Source organism: Rousettus aegyptiacus, unplaced genomic scaffold (assembly GCF_014176215.1).
Source record: "Rousettus aegyptiacus isolate mRouAeg1 unplaced genomic scaffold, mRouAeg1.p scaffold_m13_p_6, whole genome shotgun sequence".
Taxonomy (NCBI): domain Eukaryota; kingdom Metazoa; phylum Chordata; class Mammalia; order Chiroptera; family Pteropodidae; genus Rousettus; species Rousettus aegyptiacus.
In genome coordinates this window covers 65,271,253-65,297,229 of record NW_023416309.1, presented here as the reverse complement: position 1 = coordinate 65,297,229, position 25,977 = coordinate 65,271,253, and the positions used below count along the sequence as shown (strand labels likewise).

At 45.4% G+C, this 25,977-nt stretch overlaps 1 protein-coding gene across 8 annotated transcripts in view; it reads right to left on the bottom strand.

Annotated features, from left to right (window-relative positions):
* EPN2 (epsin 2) overlaps positions 1-25,977 on the bottom strand; it is an 81,828-nt gene that overhangs the window by 28,262 nt on the left and 27,589 nt on the right. For 5 of the 8 annotated variants that reach the window (XM_036223775.1, XM_016145165.2, XM_016145166.2 and 2 more), the window contains 3 exons: positions 18,814-19,583; positions 16,713-16,883; positions 82-194 (listed from right to left, as the gene is read on the bottom strand). In XM_036223775.1, coding sequence (XP_036079668.1) covers positions 82-194; positions 16,713-16,883; positions 18,814-19,408 — 879 coding nt within the window. In that variant the 5' untranslated portion in view covers positions 19,409-19,583. Of the gene's footprint in view, positions 1-81; positions 195-398; positions 6,959-16,712; positions 16,884-18,813; positions 19,584-25,977 lie in introns of those variants that run through there. The other 3 variants (XM_036223778.1, XM_016145168.2, XM_016145170.2) reach the window with 3 other exon arrangements.

The following is a 25,977-nucleotide window of genomic DNA, read 5'->3' as shown; positions in this document are numbered from 1 at the left end:
TCTTTTCTAAATGTAACTTTACACAGGACCCCTCCCTGACTGGGGGCAGTAGTTAACAAGAACCCCCGCCTGGGCACCGACCTGCTCAGCTACTTCTCTGCTCATGGCAAGTGCCAACTGCAGCTGTAGCTCCTCTTCTCCGCTAGTTTGGGGCCGGGCCTGCTCCAGTTCAGAGGACACCCGAGGGGAAGTGGCTGTAGGGGTAAGGAATAGTCACCATATGAAAAGGAGAGGTTCAAGCTCAGTAGTTACCCCATCAAACCACATCCCATTTCCATCTCACACTCACAAAGTCTGGCAATAACCCAACAAATGGGGATTGAAAGGTTTGCGAATTATTTCAAGGTTAAAATGAAGTAACGTCAAATGTGGTTTCACAACTGCCACATGGCACTGACCAAGAAAAGATGCCATCGGGTGCATGCCTCACGAGGATTAGAACCTCAATCTTCATTGCAGAGTTGCACTGCTTCAAAGAGAAAAACTCATTTTAAAAAAGATCAAGTAGATATTGAAAAGCTGGATCAAAAAACATCATTCAAACGAATACAGGGCATCTATGGACCAAGAATTCCACTCAAGACTTCCACAGAATTGAAGAATCTCACTTTGTATCTCATGGCAATAAGCAGCATAGAAAATGAAGCTCACATGTTTCTGCAGTAACCCTGAAAATTTTTGTTTTTTAAGTAAAAATGTGCATTGACTTGGGGAAATTTTTTTTTTGCTCTAAGTAGTTAGCTCATTTAAACACTTACATGCAGCTCCTGAAAAAACAGCTTTTACTGAAGGGATGAGACATGAATTCCTAGTTGATGTAAAGAACCCCAGAGAAAGGTGTGATTGCAATCACAGTGTAAGCTAGGCTGGGCCTAGCATGTGAAAAATGCTGGGGCTTACAGGCCATCGGGATGTTTACACAACAGGGAGTCTAGGTGCCTCCAGAAATTAGATGTAAAGCTTTGGGAGCATGTGCCTCAGTGTGTGCTCTTACTCCAGAAGAGGGTCCATAGCTTCTCTGAAATTCTCAAAGCGAGTCCTGCCAAGTGAAAGAGGTATGGAATCACTGTCGTGGATGGTTCCACACTCCGTCCTCCTCTGGGCCTTTGTGCATGCTGTTCCTTCAGCCCACCCAACTCTTCCACAGTTCTCAGAGCTCAGCTTCCCCACTCCAGGTCCTCCAGGAACACCCTCCTTGCTGGGGCTGGGTCAGCATTCTCCTCTCTCTCATAGCACTCACCCCCATTCTGCAATTCAGTAGGTCATGCCAGAAAGTACACTCCTTAGGGAAGGCCTAGGTCTGTCTTCTTACCATTATATCCGCCCCCAAAGTTTGACCGAGCAGCTGGCAAATACCTGCTGAATGGATTGATGCATACATGCATGTACAGATGGATGGACAGACACAGATGGAGAATTCAATTTCATAGCTGATGAATAGCTGTTTGAAACGTTCTAATTGTGTATTAGGTTGCTTCCTTCTTTCATTATGTACCTTCTAGCAAACCCAACCATCAGGACTCAACCAAATTCTGCTTCTGCCCAACTCTCCAAACTTAACTTTCTTCTTAAGATATACCTCTTTCAGAGAAAGTAAAAGGTGGAGAATGATTCCTGAAAGATGAGGTTTCTAGATGGCTGGATTCTGGCTGCAGTGACTAAAACAAGAGAAGAGGGCTAGACACAGTTAGGGTCATGAAGAACCAGGCAAGGCTGCAAGGAGCTCTGGGCAGAGGGCTGGGGCAGTGCAAGGAAGGAGACTATAAACAGCACTGCTCTGTCATACAATTTTTAAAAAACACATAAAACATATAGAAGCAAGATTTCATTTGGAACATTCGGTGGTGTGAAACACAGTGTGTTTGTTATGATTTACTGTCAACCTAAAAACCATCTCCACCCTCCCCCCCCCCCCCGAAAAAGCCAGCAACCAATTGCCTGTTTACTCTGTTACATAAAAGTGAAAAAAAAAACAAAAACAAAAAACAAAAAACGCTGCCATTATTTAAAAAAACCCACAAACAAAGCTAGATGGTAACAAAATATTCTCAAATCCATCTTAGTAATTTGATTTCTTAATAATATACCAAAATAAAAGTACATTTTTTATTGGTTTTGTTCCCAAACATCACCTATGCCCATCACAGTACATAGTTTTGGGTCTTCTTGTGCTCTAGAAGCAAAGACATCACCACCCAGGTTGATGGAAACAAAGGAAGCCAGATGGTTCTGGAAAATGTTTCTGGGGACAATTCTGGGGGACTCTCCTCAACTGAATGTGGCTCTACTGCCCGGATCATTAACCACTCAGGCCACCTGTCCGAGCCTCTTTCCTAATAAAGAATCTGAGGCTTGCTTCACACAAAACCCTCAGTTTATAACAAACACGGCACATCTGATATCCTTCATTTACTACCAAATGGAAATCATGAGAGAATAAAGGAGAAGACTTCGTATCCTACCCTACACACCAAAAAGTGCTCTGAAAAATGAGCCCATCTTGGCAGGTAAGGCTGCTACTTAGCTGCACTGCCACAGAGCATGATTCAAACAGGCCAGGGATGAATGGGACAAGACTCTGAACAGGAACCTTCTGGAGAAATGAGGCCTCCCTTGTCCTCTGGGCCTTTCAGTTATATCTGCAAGGCCAAACTGGCTTCATGCAAATGTACATGTTTAAATCTACCATAAATGATGCTGTTAGAAAAATGCACAAGCACATGTGGAAATAGCTTACCACATCAATGTGGAAATTAAAGACAAAGGGTATTCCCCTAAATGCTGTGGTTTTTAAAAAACAGATGTACAGCTCTCAGTTCTGCAGACAGCAGAATACATAGCCACCAGCCCTGAATATCAGCTGAGCACACAGAGGTGTCAGCTGTGAAGGAGGATTCCAGCAGATATGTTCTTGCATTAGTGACAGCATCTCAGCCCCATAAAAGGCCTTTTGTATCCATGCACATGACAGTGAACACAGACATAGTTATAAGATGAGCCTGAATGGACCCTTCTGACCACCTGACTGTTGCCCTGGCCCTGCTCTGAGGATCTGAAAGTCCACAACTCACAGGGACCCTCAGGAAAAGCAAGTGCCCTAGAGACAGCCCACTTCTGGGTCAGCCGGCTGCTTTCTTACCCAGCCATTCTCTGGAGGGAAGAGCTGGAATTTTGAGTATAAGCTAATCACTAAAGGAGCATCAAGTGCATCATCACTCTTCTCCTACCACTAAGACACCCTTTTGCATATGAGTGCCACCTAGAAGAGCTCAAAGTTTTCACTTGCTGCGGCAGAGAATTATAAACACCAGTAAGGTCATTTTTACCCTTTCCCATCCGCTGAGAAAGCCTGAGGGGAGAGGCTGATTAGAGAGCCTGTAAAAAGCCCAGCATTTCCCTCAAAATACAGGCTAAGAGGAAGACTTCCCAGTGCAGGCAGACAAGGGCCTCCCTCGTGCATGCACTCCACTCCTCCTGCTCCAGGGACCACCTGCGCCCAGCCTGCATGCCTACACCCTTTGCTGCAGGAAGGTCCCCATTTCCCAAATGTATTCCCATAACAATGACTGAAAGATTTCCTAACAAAGATAATTCAGATGGCCGATTTGGGGTAATTTTAAAAGAAGCAAAGCAGTCAAGGTAATAGAAAAACAGGAAATTGCTTCTCATCACAGCTATTTTTTGTAATTTTCCTAGAAAGTACTTAAGTAGCTTTTGCAATCACATGTGCTGATTAAAGGGAACAGACTGTGAGATACAACCCTACTGGCAAACGGCTCGGTGAGATGACCAGCATGACTTCTGGTAAAGCTCTCTGGGCCTGGTCCTCATGTAGGGCAGGGGTCTCATCTCCATGTGTCCCCAGCTAATGCTGGGTACACAGGCACATCTGACATCTTAGCAAAACTGCAAGGTCGCCACACTTTGGGGACCTAAGAAAACCCCATCTCAGTTCAAACACTGCTGTCACCACTTATAACCCTGTGCCCATCAGCTGACAGGGATACGAGGGTTCAAATCCTGTCACTACTATTCACTAGCAGTGAGACCACACGCAAATGACCTCTCTGGGCTCCTGCTTCCACATCTATGAATGGAGACTAACGGGGCCTGTGGAAGGGTCAGGAGTACCTAGGTCACAGCTGGCTCTCCCCTGAGCATATGTTTTGCCCCAGGTCACTGCTCTTTGCTCCATCCCATGACCACCAGACCACCTGGGGGTGAGTGCTCTGTCTGGCACTCTCACATTCCATTACACGGTAGACACCATAAATGGTAGCCAGTGGTGACTAAGGCCTTAATGGGGACAGGACTGTGGCTCCAACTAGGCTGTGGTTTCTACGCTCCTCTTTTTGCTGCTATGGTCCTTTGAGGGAGGGGCTGGAGAGCTGCTGAGTCCAGGGTCAGTGTCTGACTCTGGTGACCAGTTCCCTGGTCTAGCTAAGTTCCCTCCTCATTACTGAACTTCAGTGATAGGCTTACTGGGCCTTTCTCAATGTAACAACATGTTCCTGGGGTTCCCTGGGTCATTTCCTGAGTTGGTACCCTTGGCCACTGAGGATACTCCCATCCAGTAACCTGGCCTGAGCTGCGGCTTCTAAATCTACTCCCCGTGGGTCCTCCAGGACCTTCACTTTACCACTTTAACAAGGAGGAGCAAGATAGACTGCTTGTAGTTGAATGAGACAAATTATGAGAAAATAAGCTCAGATTACCCCAGGGAAAATTGAAAGAGAAAAAAGATAAAAATACATGTTGGAAAAGCCAAAACAAGAAGAGAAGTGTACCCAAAGTACCATCACAGCCAGGTCACTCTCAGGCTGCTAGGTGGCATGGGGGGTGACTTAACAAGAGAGGGACAAACCATATGCACCTGGTGCTGTAGCCAACACCTGCTTGTCATGTGACATCACCCCACCACCCATGATGGTCCTGGCAACACCTGTCCTGATTCCAAACCAGACTCCAGATCTGATTCCCAGTGCACTAAAGTACAGGGCGAGGACTGAGCCAAACACTACACAAGGTAGAGCACAAACACAGACCAAGAAATGCTGTAGGACTACTGGCCTGGTCTCTTGTATATTTGAGTCATGAGAAAATGAGAATTCACTGTAAGACTAAAGGGACAGGACAACAAGATGCAACATGTAGTTCTGGGGTGGTCTCAGTTTAGACAGATCAGGTGGAAGACACTTTGAGGGCAACTGGCAACTGGCAACGCTGAATATAAACTGGGTATTAGATTATATTGGTATGATTGTTTTGTTAGGTGTGATGATGATGGCTTCGTCACTCACTTTTTAGGAAGAGATGCATACTGCAGTACTGATGTGTAGAATGTGATGGTGCCCATAAGAACTGAGAGCCACTCATCTCCTCATTCGTCTCCCAAGAGGAAACAGCTGTTGTCATTTGCTTGTGATTCCACCCAGAAAAAAAAATTTTAAAGCATACTTCATGTGTAGATGTGTATGGGTACACTTCTCTGGCATTTACCCACAAAGAACCATGTCCATTCCTTGTTGTGTGTTGCCTTGTGTGTGCACCTGGCACATGACATGGCACACTTATAGTATCTCAATGAACCCTCCGTCTAGGAGGAGGTACTGTCCCCGCCATGCTCAACTTATAGACAATGGCTGAAGGGTTAGAGGTGAAGTGACTTGCCCCAGGTCACCTAGCCAGTGAGAGACAAAGTCTGACCCTGAAGGTCTTGCTCTTTATTATCAACCCTTTTCATAGAGGAGGTAACTAGGGCCCAGCAAGGTTAAATGACTCACAACTGGCCAGAGAACTCAAAGCCAAGTTTTACAGCCAAATCCCATGCTTGTTCCCAGCACCCTAACAGGACTCTGAGATCCTCTGTCTTTACACTGGCACACACCATGCCCAGCACTCTTCTAGGCCTGAGGAAAGTCCGTGTTCCCCTAGAGCATGTGTTCTAGTAAGAAAAGACAATGCATAAGTAAATAAAGCAGGGAAGAGAAAGGGGAGTGCCAGGGCAGAGGAGAGCTTACTCTGTGTTCAGAGGTCAGGGAAAGCCTTTCTGATATGAGATACTGGAGCAGAGACCTGGGGCAGGGCAGTGAGGAGGTCACGTAGAAAGCAGGTGCGAGCTTCACTCATGGGGTTGAGAGCTTTGAGGCTGGTATAGGTAGAGGGTGACCAAAGGGTCATGATGGAACAGTCATGGCAGTTCCAGGGGTCCTTTCAGGGGCATTAGGAAGGTCTAAGCAGATCAGTGATGAAATTTGAGTGGTCAGAGGAACAAAGGAGGGAGCTTGGGCCAGGACGGTAGCTTTGAAGGAGATAAGAAATGGCCAGGTTCTGGATTAACTGAGGTTCTATTCTACCTAGAAACATTCCTTGCCCAAGGCCTGGCTCATACTGACCTCAGCAACATGACCTCACCCTTCCCCTACTAACAGAGTGCAGCACGTGAGCGCTTTCTTCTGACCAGGGTTTATAGCAAAATTGGGTCCCCCAAAAAGACATGTTGAAGTCCTGACCCTCAGTACCTCAGAATGACGTCATTTGGAAATAAGGTTGTTGTAGGTGTAATTAGTTAACATGAGGTCATACTGAAGCAGCGTGGGCCCTTAATCCAATATGACTGGTGTCGTTTCAAGAAGAGAAGAGACATAGGCACAGATAAATAAGGGCCTAAAGCATGTGATCACGAGGGCAGGAATTAGAGAGCTGTGGCTGCTGGCTAAGGAACATGGATAATTACTGGCTACCACCAGAAGCTAGAAAAAGGCAAGGAAGGATTCTCCCGTACAGGTTTCAGAGGGAGTGTGATATTGGATACACTGATATTGGACTTCTCGCCTCCAGAAGGGTGACACAATCCATTCTGTTGTTTTAAGCCACCAGGCATGTGGTACTTTGTTGCAGCAGCCCTAGGAAGCTACTGGGTCAGTCTTTCCCAGTGCACACCTTGGTGCCCTCCCACCACCTCCCCACCCACACCAAAGTGGGTATCCCCTTCATCCACGGAATGGAACCACCCTCCTCGGATCTTGACTCTTTATTCCCCAAGGCTGATCACCTGCCCCAGCCCTACCTACCAGCCCACCCTCCCCCTGGGCATCTGCCTCACTGGCCTCCAATCAGTTCCTAAAATCCTCCAGCTTCTTTCCACCTTTGGACTGTGTATTCTCCCTCTATTCCTCACACTGGAAAGCGAAACCTGTCCTCTTTTGTGTCAGCTCCAAAGCCACCTTTTGTAGCACAACTTCCCCAACAGTGCCATCAGGGTGCTCTACCAGCAGCATTCTTATCAGCTTCTTTCGCCACAGACACCCCCGCCCCACCCCGGGGCACCAAGATCAATCCAGGTGCTGTAGGAGCACACAGTGAGCATCTGCTAAGTGTGCCCTCGGGGCCCCTCATCTTCACTCCTCACAATCAGTACTTATGCATTCTACACTGTTGACCTGTTTGCAGTCCAGCCATCTCCCCAACCCGTGGCCAAAATCTCTACAGACGGCCATGTTAGCTTTGTTCTAGTCACAAAGCAGGAAGTCAAATACTAGCTAGTTCATTTTCAAGTTTCGTTTCCAGTGAAAACAATGGCTGTGATTTCTAAGAGTGCACCTCACAGACTTGTCCCCACAACCTTGAGATATTGGTGCTGTCACCTCATTGACAGACACAAAAGCTGAAACCCATGGAGGAAGGAGGTAGAGCCAGAACAATGGCCATGTTCCTGCTGGGAATGGGGTGGAGACTGAAATGGGGGAGGGTGGAGCAGAAACAAAAGGTAGTCCTTTTATTCATCTGCATGATTCAAAGCCTAGCCTCTGTCTGAAAGAAAAGAACAAGTTTGTGCTGTTCTCTGTGGGCTACAGATTAAGCCTTCTCCATGACAAGATCACCAGCTTGTATGGTGGGGAAGGGAGGGCTTTTCCAAAACTTTAAACAACTTTTTCTCATTGCTGTTTTTCCAGGGTTCCTGTTGCTTCATCCACAGTGCAAGTTGCTCTTCAGGTGGAGCACTAGCACAAGGGTCCTCATAGCTGAGAGCCACCCACAGCTCTCCAAGCAGGATCAGAAGAGGAAGGAGGGAACTCTGAACACCAGCACCCAAACTTGTGAGCAGGCAAAGGACAGGGCGAGGTATGAATTTCAACAAAGACATAATTTATCTCTTTTTTTTTTAATTCAATCAAACTTAAAGAAATTAAATGCCTAGAGCAGTTTCCTAGAGTAATACTTAAAAACAAGAAACTCGCCTTTAAAATTAGTGTGCTGATAGTAATTTGCATTTATTAAATTAGTAATAATCTTAAAAAAAAATTACAGTACCCATTTTGGGCTCAGGGCTATCAACTGAACACTCATCTAAAGTTGGGGGCACTGCAAATGAACACAATTTGTTTAGAAAGCATTTGCAGTCTTTCAAGAGACTTTTCCCACTAATCTTACTTCTGGGAATTCTAAATTGAAGGCATAATCTAAAGAATCCTTAGAAAAGCAAGCTTTCTGCACAAAGACATTTACCACAGCATTATTTACACCAGTGAGAACCAGAAAACAACTCTGATCAGACCAATGATAATGAATGATCCATTTATAGAGCATTTCTTTTGTGCAAGGCAGTATGTGCAGTACATATATTAGCATACGTAATTTATACCATAATCCAAGAGGAAGTACTATCCTGACTGTCATTTTAGAGATTAAAAGACTTAAACATGCAGAACTTGGTAAAATAGCCAAGATTTAACCTTTAAAACCAAGTGTTTAACTGAAACAACATGGAAAATGCACATAGAAAGTTAGGTGGGAAAAAAAAAAATCAGTCTGCATGACTACATTATTTCTCATGGGAATCCGGTGGTAAGTAGTCAGCTAAAGGCTTGGGAATCCGGTGGTAAGTAGTCAGCTAAAGGGCAGCCTCTGCAGCCACTGCAATGTACACTGGGGCCTGCATTCACCCTGTCCCACAGTGCTTAGGGTTAGGGCAGCTCAACAGTCATGGAAGCTCTAAACCAGCCCCCTTCCAGGCACTGTCAAAGTGTCTGCCTCTCCTAAACTGGAAGCCTACCTAGGGCAAGGTCTCAACAACCCCTCACTGCTCAGTGCCAGCCCTAGCACACAGAGACTTAAAAAATAAACTAACATTTTGAAAAATGTGCTTTGAAAATGTCATGTGATTATGAATGACACTTGTACAATATTGTCCTGGTATCTGCATAACCTAAAATATTAAATTCATTGTTTTCATGGAATACTAGTCAAACCTGTGTGATTCAGATGTCACTACAGCACCTTTGGTGGATGTGGATCCTTATGCGGTGTACAATTCCTCTCCAGATTATGAACTTGCTTGCTTTGCCCACAAACCAATGGCCACAGCAAAACTTCACAACCGGGGGCTCCAGACTGCCCATGCGCACAGTCCAGGCAGCTGGGACCCTGGCAGTGAAAATGACTGGTCTGTTTGGTATGAACATAAGGAGTCACTGACCATCAAATATCAAGTAAGGAGTTAGGAACCTCCAGTGGAATGCTGAGTATAACTGTTCAAAAGTTTACAGGATTGGGAATTAAGGAGAAAATGCTTACTGTGCAGGAATGCAAAATTGCATTTACAACATAACTGCAACCATGAAAAAGAAAATGTGTAAACTTTTTTTCAGAAGGAAATATACCAACATGTAAACAACAGTGTGTTTTTCTTGCAATAAGATTATGGGGTATTTCTTTCTTTCTCCTTTTTTCATTTTCTACACTATCATGAATGGTCATGCATTACTTTTATTATGAAAAAACTAGCTGAGTTTCTTATTTCATGTCCATATCACATTTACCAGTTAGAACTAGAGAAGTGAGCCATCATGAACTGATCTGAAGGGTGTTGGTTATTCTGCTGACAGGACTAAACTTTCCACTAGCAGGCAGCAGGAGACTAATTCAAACGGCAACATCAATTTCCACCTGCTGAAAGTCAGAGTATCCCCTGCTGACAATAATTTTGTCAAAGGGCACTGCTACTGGTTATCAATCACCAATTGAAGGGAAAGGGGAGGAAGAAGCTTTCAGCTGAACAAAACCTTACACTGAGTTGACCACTAGAGCAGAGGTGCACAACTCCAGGTGTGCACTGCAATCGCCGGAAGCTTTAACCCACCATGATGCCTGGGACTATCCCAGAGGTTTTGCCTTGATTGGTTAGACACGCAGGTCAGGTTTTAAGACATTTAAAAGCTCCTCGGCAGCTTCAGAGTGGGTAGCTTAGGGAAAAGAGAAAAGAAAGCTGGCAAATGAGGAACAGCATTTTATTACTAAACAATAACTAGCAACTATGAATCCTACTCTTGCTAAACTCAAGAAATGAAACAGATATGTAAAATGTTTCTATATTGCTGGAAAAGCCTACAAAATATATTTTCCAAAGACTAATGCTCATGCTTGAGCAGACACCTATAGAGATGAGCACATCACATAAAAATAACACCCCCCGCCCCAAAAGGTTTATTTAGCATTCATTCCTTCAATAGTGTTTACTGAACACCTTTCCTGGGTCAGGCACTGTGCACTGAGTACAAACAAAGCTCCTGCTCTTACAGTGTCTTTTTAGTACAGTGACAGAAAATAAAGTAACACATAATTTCAGATAGTGAAAACAACTGAGGGAAAATAAAACAACGGAATAACATGATACTTAGAGATTATATGTAAATTATGTGCTCTATACTCCCAGAGAAATCTATCTTTAGATCATCCCTTTTATTTTTAATTTTTAAATGTCCCCTTGAAATTGATTATTTGAAATTAGCCACTAAACAGCTATGAACCAGACACTGTCACAGCTATGTGTAATGGAATGTGTAATGGAATCTGAATCAAACTCCCCTTTTCTCTTTTTCATACTCCACTCTTGATGTTTATAAAAAATAGTTTACCTACACTACAAAGGATGCTTTAAAGACAAATGCATAGATATAAATATTGTATTCATAACTCCAATTTTCAATATATGGTAGATCAATTGTTTAATAAACAATGATCAAAATTGCCCCAATCAGCAATTTTGATAGCTGTGCTTCAGTTTTATACCATACTATCTGACAATCAGAGGAGCTCCTTAAGATCTGGGTCCTCATTAAGAAAGTTTACATAAGTATTCCTGCCCTTAAAAACCATAAAAGGGAAAAAAGCATTACATGAGATGGTGTACACAATCATAAAACTGCATTAGGTATACATTGTATATTCAAGCATTTTGTAAAACAATTTAGAAACTACTTTTTTATATAAAGATAGAAGAAAGAGAACAAGAGTTGTAGAAAACCTGGATTCAAATTCTGCCTTCACCACTGATAAGTGAGTGGATTTGGGTGAGTCCATCTCAGAGTCCTTATTAACAACACCTGTCCTGCCCACTTCCTCCAGCAAGCATGAGAAACAGAGAGACCCCTCACAAAGGGAAAGCAGAAGAGGGGCAATCTTTACGCCTTCTGCCGTGGACTACTGCCTACCTGAGGAGGTCAGCCGTTCAGCAGCCTCACAGCGGCACATTCGGATCCCACTGAAGACCCATGCCCTTGTGGCAAGAACAAGCACCTTTTGTTTGACCTTTGGACAGATATGTCAATAAAACTGCTACCTCCAAGTATCTGTTGGCATCACCCACCAGCTTCCTCTGTGATTCTCTTTTCCACATGAAGAGATTAACTCTCTCCAGAGTAAGCTAATGCTGATAGTCCAGCAACCGTCTCTACTGCTGGGACTGAGTACCTGTTGAAGATTCCGGGGTCCCATGACTTATAGAACACATTTGTTCCAGCAAAATGGGATATCAAATGAATCCCAGCTTCCACCAAATTCCTAGTCTACCCTTCTCAAAAACAATCTACTGCGATGCAGCCCAAAACCAGGTGTTCCTGAGGGCTGGCTGTATCTAGCCTTTCCAGACACTGGGGAATCACCTGGCTGGCAGCTACCACATTTCAGCCCTGGGTGTGCCCTCCTGAACCTGTTCCTGCATAGTGTCACTTAGGCCTGCACCTGAGAACTTTACTCCTCTCCACCTCCCACACTCTCTGGAGGCCTCAACTAACCCAGGTTCCTTCCAAGTCAACACCCTAGGAGGGTTTTTGAGGCACATGCTGGCTGGGTTTGACTGTTTTTTTTTTTTTAAAGCAATTAATATATTTTCCCACATCCTCACATTTTCAAAAAAAGACCTATATTAGACTCCCTTTCTCAGATGACTAATTCTTACAAAATATATGCTCCAGCTCCACTCCCACTGTTTGGCTGGGAGGGCTGGGGCCACAGCGACTCTTCCTCATCCCCGAGTTTCCTATGTTGTAGAGAACCAGCTCCCTGGGAGGGCCCGCTGTCTCTGGGGCCTTCCCAAACACATGTGTGAAAGAAACGTTGCACAGAGAAGCTTTCAGAGTCTCTCCAATGAGTTTAAGAATGGCTGATCAGGAAGCAGAAGAGCCATGCTATTCCTCTACTCCTGACAAGAGCCTATGTTGCCCTGGATTTATGCCAGGCCAGCAGAGAGCAAGACTATGGAGACTGTAGGATGCAGTCAGAACAGAGTGCCTGCAGCACTCCCTGTTTGTTAAGGCCTGTGTAGACTGCTCTCAGGCCTTGCTCCTCTTCTTGCACAGTGAGCATCCAGCCTCCCTGGACCTCAGCTGGATCCTGAACTCTTGTCCAGCAACTAAAGGGGAACTGTCCTCTTTGGTGCAGTGGCTGAGAAGTTCAAAGCCAAATCTGGATTCATCTCCAGCAGTTCTACGTAACCCTGGCCTTATCTTATTTTCTTACCCTTGTGTTCTTTTGTCCCAACTGTTTCTGGTATCAATTTAATCCCCTGATATTGCATGTCTTGTGTAAGACAACTCCAATCCTTTCTAGAGAGAAGCAGGGCAAGTAAATGAAATAGTCATAATCTCTAGCAATCATTTGGTGAATCACTGTCAATGGTGTTTGAGAGGGAGCAACCCTACATGTGGAGCCCAAAGAAAAGGCTGGCCTGAGAAAGTACTGAAATTCTCCTGGGAATAAACCTGAACACACCATAGCTAGCTTCTCTGCATGAGCCAGAGTGCTGAAGGTATCACGGAGACAGGGAGTCCATCAGGACAGCTCAAGAAAACTGGCCAGAGGTGGCAGCACTCACTCCATGCAAAGCATGCCACTTTGGTTCTGAGACTTCAGGTTGGTTCTGATTCGCCAGAGGGAATTAGAGAGTGACAAGAATTTCTATTGTCTTGTTTTTCTAAGAATAGGAATATTGCCAGTTGACCTCACAGCTAGTCCAAGGCACCCAACAACATGGGACATGATCATACTGCAGCAAAGAAAGCACAGCTCTGGCTCTGGACAGACTCAGGGAGCGCAACAAAGGAAGCTGAGAAGGCGCGTGGAAATTCCTTCTTTCATCAGCACTTCCTCCAAGGAGACTAACCCAGGCATAAAGATGAAGGAAGTGGGGGCTCTAGCCCCTGACCTTGGAGCGTCCAAATCAGAAGACAGCAGAAATTTCTATGTTCCACACCTTTACCCTGACTCACAGGGACAATTCTCCCAACCCCTGTCGCACCTTTGATGTGAGTTCCTGCCACTCCAAGAACATCTACAATTTTTCCACAGCCTGCTAAACGTTGTGACTGGCCCTACAAATGCGGGAGGGTGGACAGAACCCTCGGTGGGAGGGAACAGATAGGCTGTTCATACTCCACTCTATCGAAACCAGCTGCCCTATCTGTGTGGTCTCAGGCAAATCCCAATCTCTCAGGCCTAAAGGCCTCTTCTGGGCCCCACGACTTCACCTACACACAGCAGTCCTGAGCACCAACTATATACCAGGATCACCTGGTGATCCTGGTGAAGCAGCCAACACAGGTGAGCCAAGGACCAAGCCCTGGTAGGGTGGACAGCAAGCGTACCAGGGACAATGAAACATGTCGAGTGAGGCCAAAGTGCCAAAGGCATCTGCAGCCCAGAATTCTCTCCAAGCCCTAGAATTCTCAGACCTTCTCCACACCTCTACCTGCATGTCTACTAGCCTCTTTCGACATGAACAGAACATAACCCCATCTCTGCTCAAACCAGTTCCACTAAGAGCCACCCTGACTGACATCAGGTGACAGCTCCTTCTCCCTGTTGTTCAGTGGCAGTCATCAGAGCTATCTTAAAACTCCTCTCACCTCCGTCCAGTCCTCCAGCAAGTCCTGCTTTGTGCATAGCACAGTGCCTGGCACACAAGAGGAACTCAATACTTGTTGAACGAACAAAGGAACATGGGAGCCAGAGTGCATCTGGGGCAGGCTTCATTCAGAGTACTGCCCCCAGGCAGACCTTAGCAGACCTGAGTTGGCAGAGAGCAGCCAAGAACCACCAGAGGAAGGAGTTATCTGCCATGTCAAAGGCTCTGGGCTGGACTCTGTAGGGACCCTTGGTATCCAGAGAAGTCTTCTGAGTCCTGGGATCAGGGCATCAATTATAAAGTTGGAGAGTGGATAAAAACAGGGAGGCTAACAGCGAGGACACCAGTCAGAAAGCTGGCACTGAATCAAGGCCATGGAACTAGAGATGGACAGCATTTGAAAGGTCTCCAAGGTTAGATCTACAGATGTATGTGGAAGGTGAGAGGGAGAGAGGAGGCACAGGGAGAGTAAATGGATATGGTACAGAAAAGGAAGTGGTCCTCAAACATCACCATGATTACTTTGAGTCAAAACAGCAGCCAAAGCACCACAAAGGGGCCTTCTCAGCAGTCGGCCTCCCCCGCCCCCCACCTTGAGACTGCACTCATGCCCATCAGGCCTTCCCTGCAGGTTCTGGGGTCCTAAGTGTGCCCCTCACAAATATCTTCCCTGAATCACAGCCTGCATTTCATGAAACCATTTCTGGATGGCTAGTATCAGTCTGACTACTTCACTGCTGGATTCCAAGCTAGTATGTTCAAAGCAAAACTGTGGATGTACATATATTAAGCATTTACCTTACAGTGAGCATTCTGTTAGGTGCTAAGAACAGAAAGCAGTTGTAGAGTCCTGCCCTCCAACACCCCCCATCGCAGGGAGAGTATAAAATATGGGGAAAAATGCATACACTAAACGGTTAAAGGATGAAAGGTGATACCGTGCAATACTTGTTTGCCCAAAACTCACCTAGGGCAGGGCGAGAGAAATTGTGAAAAACAAAACAAAACTCATTTGTATCCTTAATATCCACCAGAGCTGAAGGAGAAGAGAAATCTACACGGGCTGTATACCTTGAGCCAGATATTCAGGAGAGGCCCCCAAATGGAGGGGATTGTATGGCCAAAGTTGCAAAGGTAGAGGAGACTGGCCTGATGGAGCAGGGTGTCTGGTTCTGGCCACAGTGAGAGAAAGTGGCAGGATGGCTGAAGCATGACAGCATGATTTTAATATGCAAATGTCCCAGGAGAGCCAGCTTGCCACCAGGAGAGCTGGAGGGCCAGGTGAACACAAAGATAACCACTAGACTCAAAACAGACCTTCCCAGTCACCCAGTCACTGAATGGGTAGAACTCAGGGAAAAAAAAAAAGGGGGGGGGAGCTCCTGGAGTTCTGGGAACACTGAGAACCTGCCAGGAATAAATAACCTCTGAAATCTAGCGGGAGAAACAGACATGTAACTCAGTGCATTTGGAGGTCTTTGAAAACACACTTTGACCTTTTGCATTCTCTATAGTGCAAAGCTGATCCCTCCTTACAAAATCCTGTATGAAATGTTAGGGGAAGACAGGGAAATGAAGGAAAATATCCCAGAGCTAAACTATGGTGATCACACAAATGCCCAAGTCAAACAAGCTGTACTATTAATGAGACATGAATGAACAGTAACTGTTTCCAGGGCTGAATGAAGAAAGGCTGGCTATTTTATTGGGAAGTTGCACAAAGGCCCTTCATCAGTGCCCCTTCTAGTATCAGCTTTCTTCTCTGTAACAGGGCTCTACTTGGGACCAAAGGTAGATTAGATTGAGAGCACTTTCTTGTAGGTGACAGTGAAATCTACTTTCAGTTAACCTGCAACAGTTGTAGACTCCAACCAGAATACGTTAATAATTAGTTAAAAGAGAAGCCCCATTTTTAGTTACCCACTGAATAGGTATCTTCAAACACTGTGACCTAGAATTGACAGTACAGCTAACTCTCTGTTTACCACAGTAATGGGGATTTCAAGAAGGACAGTAATTAATTGAGAAGCAAAAACAGCCCCATTTTGTCCCCAGCAAGGCATGTATCACTGCATCAAGGATGATGACATGACTTCCAACAACGATCTACTGAGGCCCTCAGGTTTGCCTGGCATTGTGAGAGTTAAACCACATTTTTCTGGCTCAAGAAGCCAAGTAGTCAGGTCTTCTACCACACCTAGGTCTGGCAGATAGCAGAGGACCCTGCAATTTTCCAGGGTGTGGGGACACAAGGAGAGCATGAACAACCACCCATGCCTGACCCAAATAGCAGATCCCCTATTAAACCTTCAGCAGAACTTCTAGGAAGTGATGTGGGATTCTACAAGGGGAGCATGGCCAGGACATGAGCTCCCAGTGAGAGAGGAAAAAAAGGGTTCTAGGTCCACTGGAGGATGGACCACAAGGCCCAGAGGAGACAGGGAGAGAGTTGGCTGTACTGATATGACAAGCACACCCCAGCAAGCTGCCCAGCATTTCTAGGAAGGAGAAAAGCAAACCGCCGTCCCACCTCGGGCTGCGCGGTCACAAGTGAGGCAGGGCTGGGACCAGTCACCATTTGGGCGGGAGGCCAGCCCCAGGTGCGGCAGGAAGGGGTGACGCTGGCTCAGCGGCTGCAGCTCCTCACTCTGACCCAGCGGGGCCCCTGTGCGGTGCTGGGGGCACAGCGAGGCCTCAGGCGCTGTCGGGCAGGGACACACACACATACATACAGAAGAGAGACAAGCCATTAGAGGAAGAGGGAGCAGCAGAGTTCGAGCCAAGGCCAACGCCTAACTCGGAGGCAGTGAATAGCCTGCTGACCACATTCTGACCCTGAACATGCAGCTCAAGCTCAAGGTCTGAGGAAACATGAAACCATTAGAGCTGGGGTCATGGGAGCTGGGAGCATCAGGCAGACCAGTGCAAGGCCAGGTAGGACCTATAACCAGAGGCACGATTCAGACCTCCAGGACTCCTGCACCCTTTCACACCCTGCACCTGGAACGTCCCACAAACTACTGATGAAATGGGACATTATTTCAGCTCCTCACTTTGTATCCTTTAGTTTCTTAAGAACAATGACTGCAAAAGGCAGGCAGAGGAGCAGCTCTCCATGGCCATATAGCACAGCCACTTTCCAAAGAGGGAGCCAAGGAGGCTGGAGACCAACTCAACCCACAGGGGCTTTTCTGGCAGATGGAAAGAGGCTCCTTGAGAGAAACAGACAACTTTACTTCTTAAAGGGCAAGCTTCATTGTGGGGGGGCACCCTAGCCCAGAGGGGGACCTCTAGAGATGTAGGTTGCATTTTTTCAAGCGCATTCACAAAGGTCACAACCTTTGTTTAAGCAGAGCCATTCAAACTAAGTGAGGAAACGGCAATAACTAAAAATCAGACAAGAAAACGCTAACCTGTTCAAGCTTGATAATAATTTAGAATTCCTAGAGGCAGGAAGTCCTAACTTTACTATGCAAATCAACTATTTGACACATTTCTCAAAATGCTGCTGGTGGCTATACAATGTCAAATCAAAACCTGCAAAAGCAAGAAATGTTAGTAACTGGTATGGTAAGAGAACCACTGACTAGGTAAGGGTCTACAGGGGTTTGTCAAACTACAAACAACTTCCTCTAAAAAAAATTTTCTGTTGTGCTGACATAGTGTTACTGGTTCCAAAAAGAATGGGTATGGGGACCTGCACTTTTATGTCAACAGACAGAACACACAATTTCTGCATCTCCCACCCCAGCCCACAACTGCAGGCGACCAGGGCCACCTGTCTCAAAATAGCACCATGAAGGCAGAGGGGTGCCATTCCTGGGACTTCTTTCAATGAGCAACCAGGATGCCAATGTAGCTCAGAGAGACCAGCTTCCATCAGGCCCTAAACTCTACTTCTGTTCTCTGAAATCTCTTCTGAATGTTGGGGAAAGACCCAGAGTAATCCGACATGCAAAACAAGAAAACAGAGTAGCCCTACCCAGCAGACCCAGACATGCAACCAAATTACCAAGAACTCTTGTCCACCCGTTGGGAAAAGAGGCCCTGCCCATGCGGACACCTGAAGAGGTTTCCCCTTCTTGTTCTTTAAGTGAGAACAAAACATACCACCTCATGCCCTGTGATGTTGAAGTTGAAAAAATACTGAGCCAGTCAGGAGACCTGTAGCCCAGCCATTAGAAAAACATTTGATAGGGGAGTAAAGAAACAAGGTGATCTAGAAAGAGCATTTGTTTCCTCCTAGCTACCAAATACAGTCAACTCCCCGCTGTGTGGTAATCCAACCCCTTCACTATAGTCCTTCCCCAAGGAGGAAGCAGGAGAGACCTGCCTCTATGCCTATCTTCTCCCTGAGGGCCAGTCCTGCTCAGGTGTACAGAACCAGACCACAGAGCAGCAGAGGGTTCAACGCTCCCAAGCCAGGGCAGCCAAGGGGCTGAAAGTCCCTTCATAACAATAACTGGATGCAGACCAACAGCAATGTTGTCTGGGCTGTCATAAGCTGAGAATGGAGGACAGATGTAAGATCTTATTCAGCCCAAGGGCACCCACCCTACCTGTTGCCTAGCGCTACTGCATCTGCAGCCAGCATGCTCTGGCAAGGGGTGGGGAGCACTTCCACTACTCACAGCCATGGTAGGAGGCTGGTGATCCCCCAGCCTTGCCGTACTCCTGCTCCGAGTAGCTGGTGGAGAGATTGGGCTGGCTGGAGCCACGACCAAAGGTGATCTGGTTGCTGCCCATGCCTGTGGCGACCTGGGCCATGCGCTCTTTGGTTTTGAGAGCCTGGACCCTCTCAGCCTTCAGCCGCTCCTCATCCTTGAGAAGGGCCACCAGCTGCTTTGACTTCTCGCGGACATTGATGCCCTGGTCCTTGCCGTCACGGTCGATGTACTGGAAGTCCTTCAGGGTCTGGATGGCAAAGATGTTCTCTCGGCACTGCTGGGCCACCCGCTCAGAGCCTGTCTTGATGAGGTAGTCCAGCAGTGTCAGAGCCTTGTACACATGCCGCCAGTTCTTACCATGATCATTGAGCCGCTTCCATACCATGCTCATGATCTCTGAGAAAGCCACCACATTATAGGTCAGGTCCGCGATCTCAGTCATCAGAGAGCTAGATGGGCCCCATGGGTCATTGGAGGTGGCTTCTCGAACTTTTATTTCAGCTTCTGAGTAATTGTTCACAATGTTTTTCATCTGGCGTCTGATAGATGATGTCGTCATCTTTATTTTCCTCGTTACAAATGTAAAGCCTTTCAAAGAGAGAAACTTCCCTCTCCTGGACAAGTCTGCACCCTGCGAAGGTTCAGGTTCAGTCTCTGTAACAGATTTGGAGCAAGATCCCTGACAGTCATTTCCTCTGCTGGAGGTTCAGGTCCAAGAAGCCAGAAGCCATGACCTAAAGAAATAAAAACACTCACTGTGCCATGAGCTCCTCTGAGACAGTAGGAGGCTCTGGTGCAGATATTTTTGTAAACAGCAGGTATTGGGGTACGTCAGGGAGGCAGTAAGTGGACATATCCAGCTTCCCTAGGATGAAAGAGATTCCATTCTTCTTTCAAAACTAAGATAAGATCAATATTACAGGTTACTATTGAATAAAATTTAAACTCAAGTTTAGGCCTTTGGAAGAAAACAAGTAAACGTTATGACTATTTTCTATTTTTGTTCTATTTTCAAAATGCTTCCATTGGAATGGCTCTTCTATGGGTTGTATTTTCACTGCATAGCAAAGCCAGCTATAGAAGAATCATAACATTGGGGGAAGTAGATCCTGACAAATTTTAAATTATCTTTGGGAGAAAGAAAGCCTCTTATTTCAGGTCTATCTTAACTTAAAGATGCCTATCTACCTCTTCAAAATTGCTTAACAGTTGGCTTTGGTCCATAGTGCTTCTAACTGCCCCAGGGACTACTGGATGAGTACCACTTTCCTCTTAACTTTTTATAAAGGTTCCCAACTATTCTTTCAGAGCCCAGCTAAGGCTCTCCACTGGGCTTTCAAAAGTCTCCAACATCTAGCCCAAGCTGTATAATATACCTAAGAAATAACCTGGCTCTATCTCAATCCCCTCATTTCCAGAGGAAAAAACTGAGGCTCAGGATTATGCATTAACTGGTCCACCCAGTCTTATGCCACAAACACACCAATTCCCTCTCCAGAAAGAAACATTTACCAAGCTAGAGTGAGATCCATGTCTCCGACAATGGGCTCTGGTCCACAAATTTGAGGACCCCCATTAGTCTTGTTCACTAATGAGCAACCAGCACCTAGCACTGTGCTTGACATGGATATAAACTCTGTTGAATAAATGTATGAAATGGATTAAAAACAGTGTCTCTTTCCTCAGGAAGGCCACAGTCTGGCAGGAGATGGAAGTGAGCACAGTGGAGCTGAAGCTGGAAAGCCAGAACAACTGCCTCAGCTAGCTGTTGGGGGCTGCAAAGGCACTCACAGAAAGGACTTTTGCCAGAAATATCCCTCAGTATGGTCTTCAAAGCTGAGGAGACCTGAGTGGATAAAATGAAAGTGGCAATTTAGATTACCCCTCATCTATAAAATGAAGACACAGGCTCAGAAGACTCCCGAGATTGCCAAAGATAAAGCGGCACAGCTGAGGTCTTGATACAAAGCTCCCCCAGCATCTACTGCCCCATCCCCAACTATTGCCTACTGGAGTTCTCAAGACAGACTCATAAAAACCTTCCGAGTAAAGATTATTCATTCCCTGGTACAGATGAGAAACCTGAGGCCGCCTGGCTAGAACCCTCCTTACTCCTCTTGCAGTGGCCCTTACTCTCTGCCAAGCTGCTGGGGTGCTTCTTTCAGAGAAACAATGAATGCCCCCCACCTTGAGACAGGTAATGGGCACTTCGAAAGAATAAGTCAACAAAAGGTGTCAGGTGTCAGGAAATGCAATTAGTGATCATTCATCACACGTAGCCATACAAATAAGAAAGCAACAGAGCAGGTGACAATATATCTGCTCTGGCCAACAAGGCCTTCAACTCCACCCTCCAATATGACAAGACTTCTTCCTCTACAGAATGGGGCTTCAGCTGAAGGCAGTTATTTTCTGCCTCTACACTATTTGACCAGCTCTCATAAATCCTCTAAAGCCTGTCAAAGGACCAGGGATAAAAACTTTCACAGTGACCTGCACAGTTGATTTAATTAGGTTTTCCATTCACAGCAACATTCACTGCTAGCAGAGATGGAATGGGTCTCAAAAAGGAAAAACGAACACTTTAATTTTTAATGAGTACCTCCCAGCTTAAAGTGCAAATATGCATCAAAATCAGTAGTAACATTCAGATGTATTTAATGCCCAGAGGCTCTACAATGTCCCCAGGATCGCCAGGCACTTCCATTTGTCATTCCATTTGGTGCGCAGCAGGTACAACTACTCCACTTCTTGGAGAAGCAGGAATATACCCCTGAAGAGACCATGGGCCACCTTCCTTACTCCAGGTCAGGAAGCAGCTTCTATTAAGCATGAAAACAAATGGTCCTTATAAAAGGGCCCCAAAATGGTTGAAAACATAATAAAGAATATATACATATCCTGAAGGAGAAATGATGCCCTGGGCTCTGCTGCCCCTCCTCTAGTCCTGCCATCTTGGGGGGTTGGACCAAAACGGTAGACCTGTTGTCATCCCAGGGAGAGGCTAGGGAGGGGCTGTGAGGCCCAGGTGGGGCACCTATGGAGCCTCTCAGGCCTTTGATGGCAAAGGAAAGGCAGCAATTCCTGTTAGCAAGGGTTGAGGTGCCTCTGCTCTCCCAGATAGAGGCTGGGAAAGGAGCTCCAAACAATTTAAAAATAAGGGCTATAGACCAAGGCAGGGGGCTTCCTCTAATAAGCTCAACTTATAAAGATACCTGTTAGCAGTCTCTTTGAAATAGGCTTCGAGAAGAAGGAAAAAGCTAATAAAATATTTGTTATAGTCAGAAAAAAATATATAGTCTATATAATTTGAATGGCTGCCTGACACTTTCTTAAAGCCATAGACAGGAGCCATTTTCAGGACCGACAAATGGTGAGAAGGGCAAGATCTGGAGATAAGACACCAAATGCACCTCCAAGAAACTATTTTAAAGGCCAACTAGATTGATTACATGCCTCACCAGAGACTTTGCCAATTGAAACTTCCAATGCTGGCTGAGAACCCAGTGATAGGTGAGTGGACTGCAGGACCACAACAGTGTCAGCCTGGGCACTTGGCTCTCCAAGCCACCTCCAATGGCAGACGTGGACCTTGGTGGTTCTGTTGCACTTGTCCATGTAAACCTCAGACCTCATTTTCTTATTTTAAAACTTCTCCCCCTCAATCTCAATATTAAGCAGATAAACAAACATTTCCCCTGCCCACAAACATATGCCAGGTATTCTCTCCCAAAAGTCAGCCCAAACACACACCATCCTCAAGTACACATCCTGTGTTATTTCTAAAATCTGAATTTTGTTTTGTTTTCACTCTTTTTTTAATAGATTGCATGGTCCACTTTCCAAACTTTCCTTCTTAATTTGCCAGTTTCTTCTGTTTCCAACCTCCTGAGCCTGAACTAATGTACATACAAAAGCAACTAAAATGGCATAATTTGTTACCGCTGGGCATAATTTGTTACCTCTGGGCTCTTCACTCGAGCTTGGGGAAATGCGGTCAGCTCACAAACATCCAATCATTTATTAAGGACCTCCAGATATAGGGAGGACAGCAAGCATGGGGACATTGTCAAAAAAGGAAGAAAAATAAACTGTGTTAAAGTACAAAAAAAAAAAAAGTGGGAGGATTCGTTTTCATAAAATATATACTGACAGCTGAAGGGACAAATGCCATTAGAGTATCAGTAACTAAAAATGCCTTTAGAAATCTATTTCTCTTATCAGGTATTACTTAGAAATATTTTATGATAAGTGGTAATGAAGCATGTGAGTTGATACAATTCTGTTACAGCTTTATACATACATATATATATATTTTTTTTTAATGGAGACAACAATATAACTTCAAGTTAGGATTTACTATGCAAGGCAAACAAATATTTCTTCACATACCAGAGTTGGAACTAGAGGATGCCCACTGATTTCCCTGGATGAGATAACCAGGAACTCCCAACCACCACAACTCCCCCCTGTACTGCCCCACTCCAGACCCCGCCTTGAAAAGCCTGTTTTGAAACTGTATTAATTCAGAATTCATTTTATTAAGAATGAGGTTTCTGATGCATATGAGATAACCACTGGTAACCACACTGAGTTGATAAAATCCAACCAACAACAAGGAAACTGAACATATCAGTTGATATGGGGAAGACTCACCATGGGCAATGCGTATTTCTGTCAGGTCTTCCTAAAGGACCTCGAGAACTCTGGAGAGACTAGACATCAAAAGTCACAGTCTATTCATGGAAGGGGACACTCGCTTTTCTACAGTTAGATCCCAGTACTAGGGAAGGTTCTTTAAACCAAAGAATACTTTCTGGAGGTGGAATCTGTTGTTTCTGCCTATGCATCATCCATATCCCCTTGACTTAGAAAGAGCCTTGGCATTCCATGGGAGAAGTAGCCAGGAGCAGGTCCAGGCCAAGTCAGTCAGACCACCATGGCTAGCCAGCCCACAGTGGCTAGATCAGGGGCAGGCTGACAATCCAGCCTAGACCACCTGGACACCTGTCTGGATGAGCCCTGAAACCACTGAGAAACCAGCAGGTTGCTAAGCTGCTAGAAGCCACCACAGGGCCAGTGTTTACCTAAATCTGAAGCCAGCACAAAAGCAACCAAGGAGCCAAGAAGAGCAGCAAGACAACATCCTCTGGACTCTGGGTCCACCTATGCCTGAAGCCATTTATCCCTTGGACTTCTCAGCTTCATGAGCCAATGTGGTCATTTGTAACCTAGAGCAATATGTGCTTTTGTCATTGGCAACATCAGCCCTGTTAAGTTTTGGGGGGAGAGAGATGATTACTGCTATTCCCTAATCACAGGTCTTGATCCTTGATCCCTGAATAGCCAGTGCCAGAATCTCTTTAGAGATTTGGTGTAGACTCTGACAGACAGAGTGAACATCTTTGCAGCACATGTGCAAAGAGCCCTGTGCAATGAGTGCCCTGAGAGAAAGAAAACCAGCAAAAGCCAAACAATAAACACAGAGAGCACTGGCTTCTCCAGAGCCTCCAATGTGGCCTCAAGCAGAAGTACCGGGACACCAACCAGACTCTCCTGTCACACCTGACCCATGGCCCCAGTCTGACTGAGGAGCTGTGTCCTCCCAGAAAAGTTAGTCACTCCTCAAAATTCAGGCACCTACAGTGAAAGTCTGGAATCATCACTCTTTTTTGAGAGTGGCTTATGATGGTGACCATCAAGTACTAGCTGGATCATCACATTTACAGGGGACAAGCTGGGGAAGAAAATTCTGGAACATATGAAAATACAATGAGAATTTGAAAGACAGTGGAGACTGGAAGTAGACTGAATAAAATAGCAAACATAACAAAACTAAACAAACAAAAAATTCCAAGGCTAGAATGAGGCCCCTAGAGGCAAGAAGAATTCCATAAAAATGTGCTCCAAGGACTTGCAGAGCTGGGTGGGGAAATTCCTTCTAAATCTAGAGTTCCCATTATGCGGGGGAAAAAAGAGGCTTTCATGGTTCCCAGCAACACAGATGAGTTCCTGGTCAAAGCTCATGTGCTTTGCCAATGTGCTTCTGTCATGCCAAGGCATATGGCTGACCATGTGCAAAGATGGTCACCCTGTCAGGGTCTACAGATTTGGACAGTGGCTTTTCAGGGAGTAGGGATCAAGACCAGCAATGAGGGAATAACAATAATTGTCTCTCCCTCCCCACAAAAGCTAATGGCCACAGGTCAATCGATAATGACTATGACGATCCAGTCATAATCAATAAATATTACTGAGTGAAATGAACTGAAAATCTTCACCCCAAAAATCTTTAGCTCATACTATTTATGTCTGGTAGCTTCCTGTGACTTCGCATGTACTTCATTTTTCTCCAAGCAGACAACAGGGAGAGCCATGGGAAGAGGGTATATAGCCACCTTTCCTGCAGCATCACACTGGTGTAGCTCACTCATCCTATACATGAGAATCTGCTGGGGACACTGTTCAAAACTCCATACACAAAGTAACTGGGGATAATGCTGAGGGGACATAACTCTTCCCAAGCTCTCATAATGATTATAGGCATACTGAAGTGAGTGCCATGTGTCACTGCATGACATACAGAAACACTAAGTTTGTGAAATGCTTTGCAAGCCTTGATGGATGGTTTTAATCTTCCTGTGTGTGCAGTCCATGAGTGAGGCAACATCTCCACCTTCTTACTGGGGAAAAGGGTACCACAACCATTACAAGGAGGCTCAGTCAGGGGATGACTAAGATTGAAGCTCACATGACTAAACTGAGCTGACTCTCCATAAGACAACAGTCCAGTTAGGACAATATGGACAGTGCCACATTATTCTCCACAATAATCATTTCAGCCTAAAGAGAAAGGACTATTATGACTCTGCATTAGCCAAGCTAGCAATAACTTAAGAGCCTATAACTACTACTCATGCAAACCAGAGAAATGAAAAAGTGAGATTCAGCCAAAAAAAAAAAAAAAAGGCCTCTTCACTAACTGAACATGAGCATCTAAATTCCAGTGATCTCTTGTTGGGTAGGGAATTAAAATTTATATCGCTACACAAAAAGTGTACTTTGAAAAATTTGCATTCATATGCTTAAAGAATTCTGAAGGAAAAGAAACATTTTAGACTTGACTTG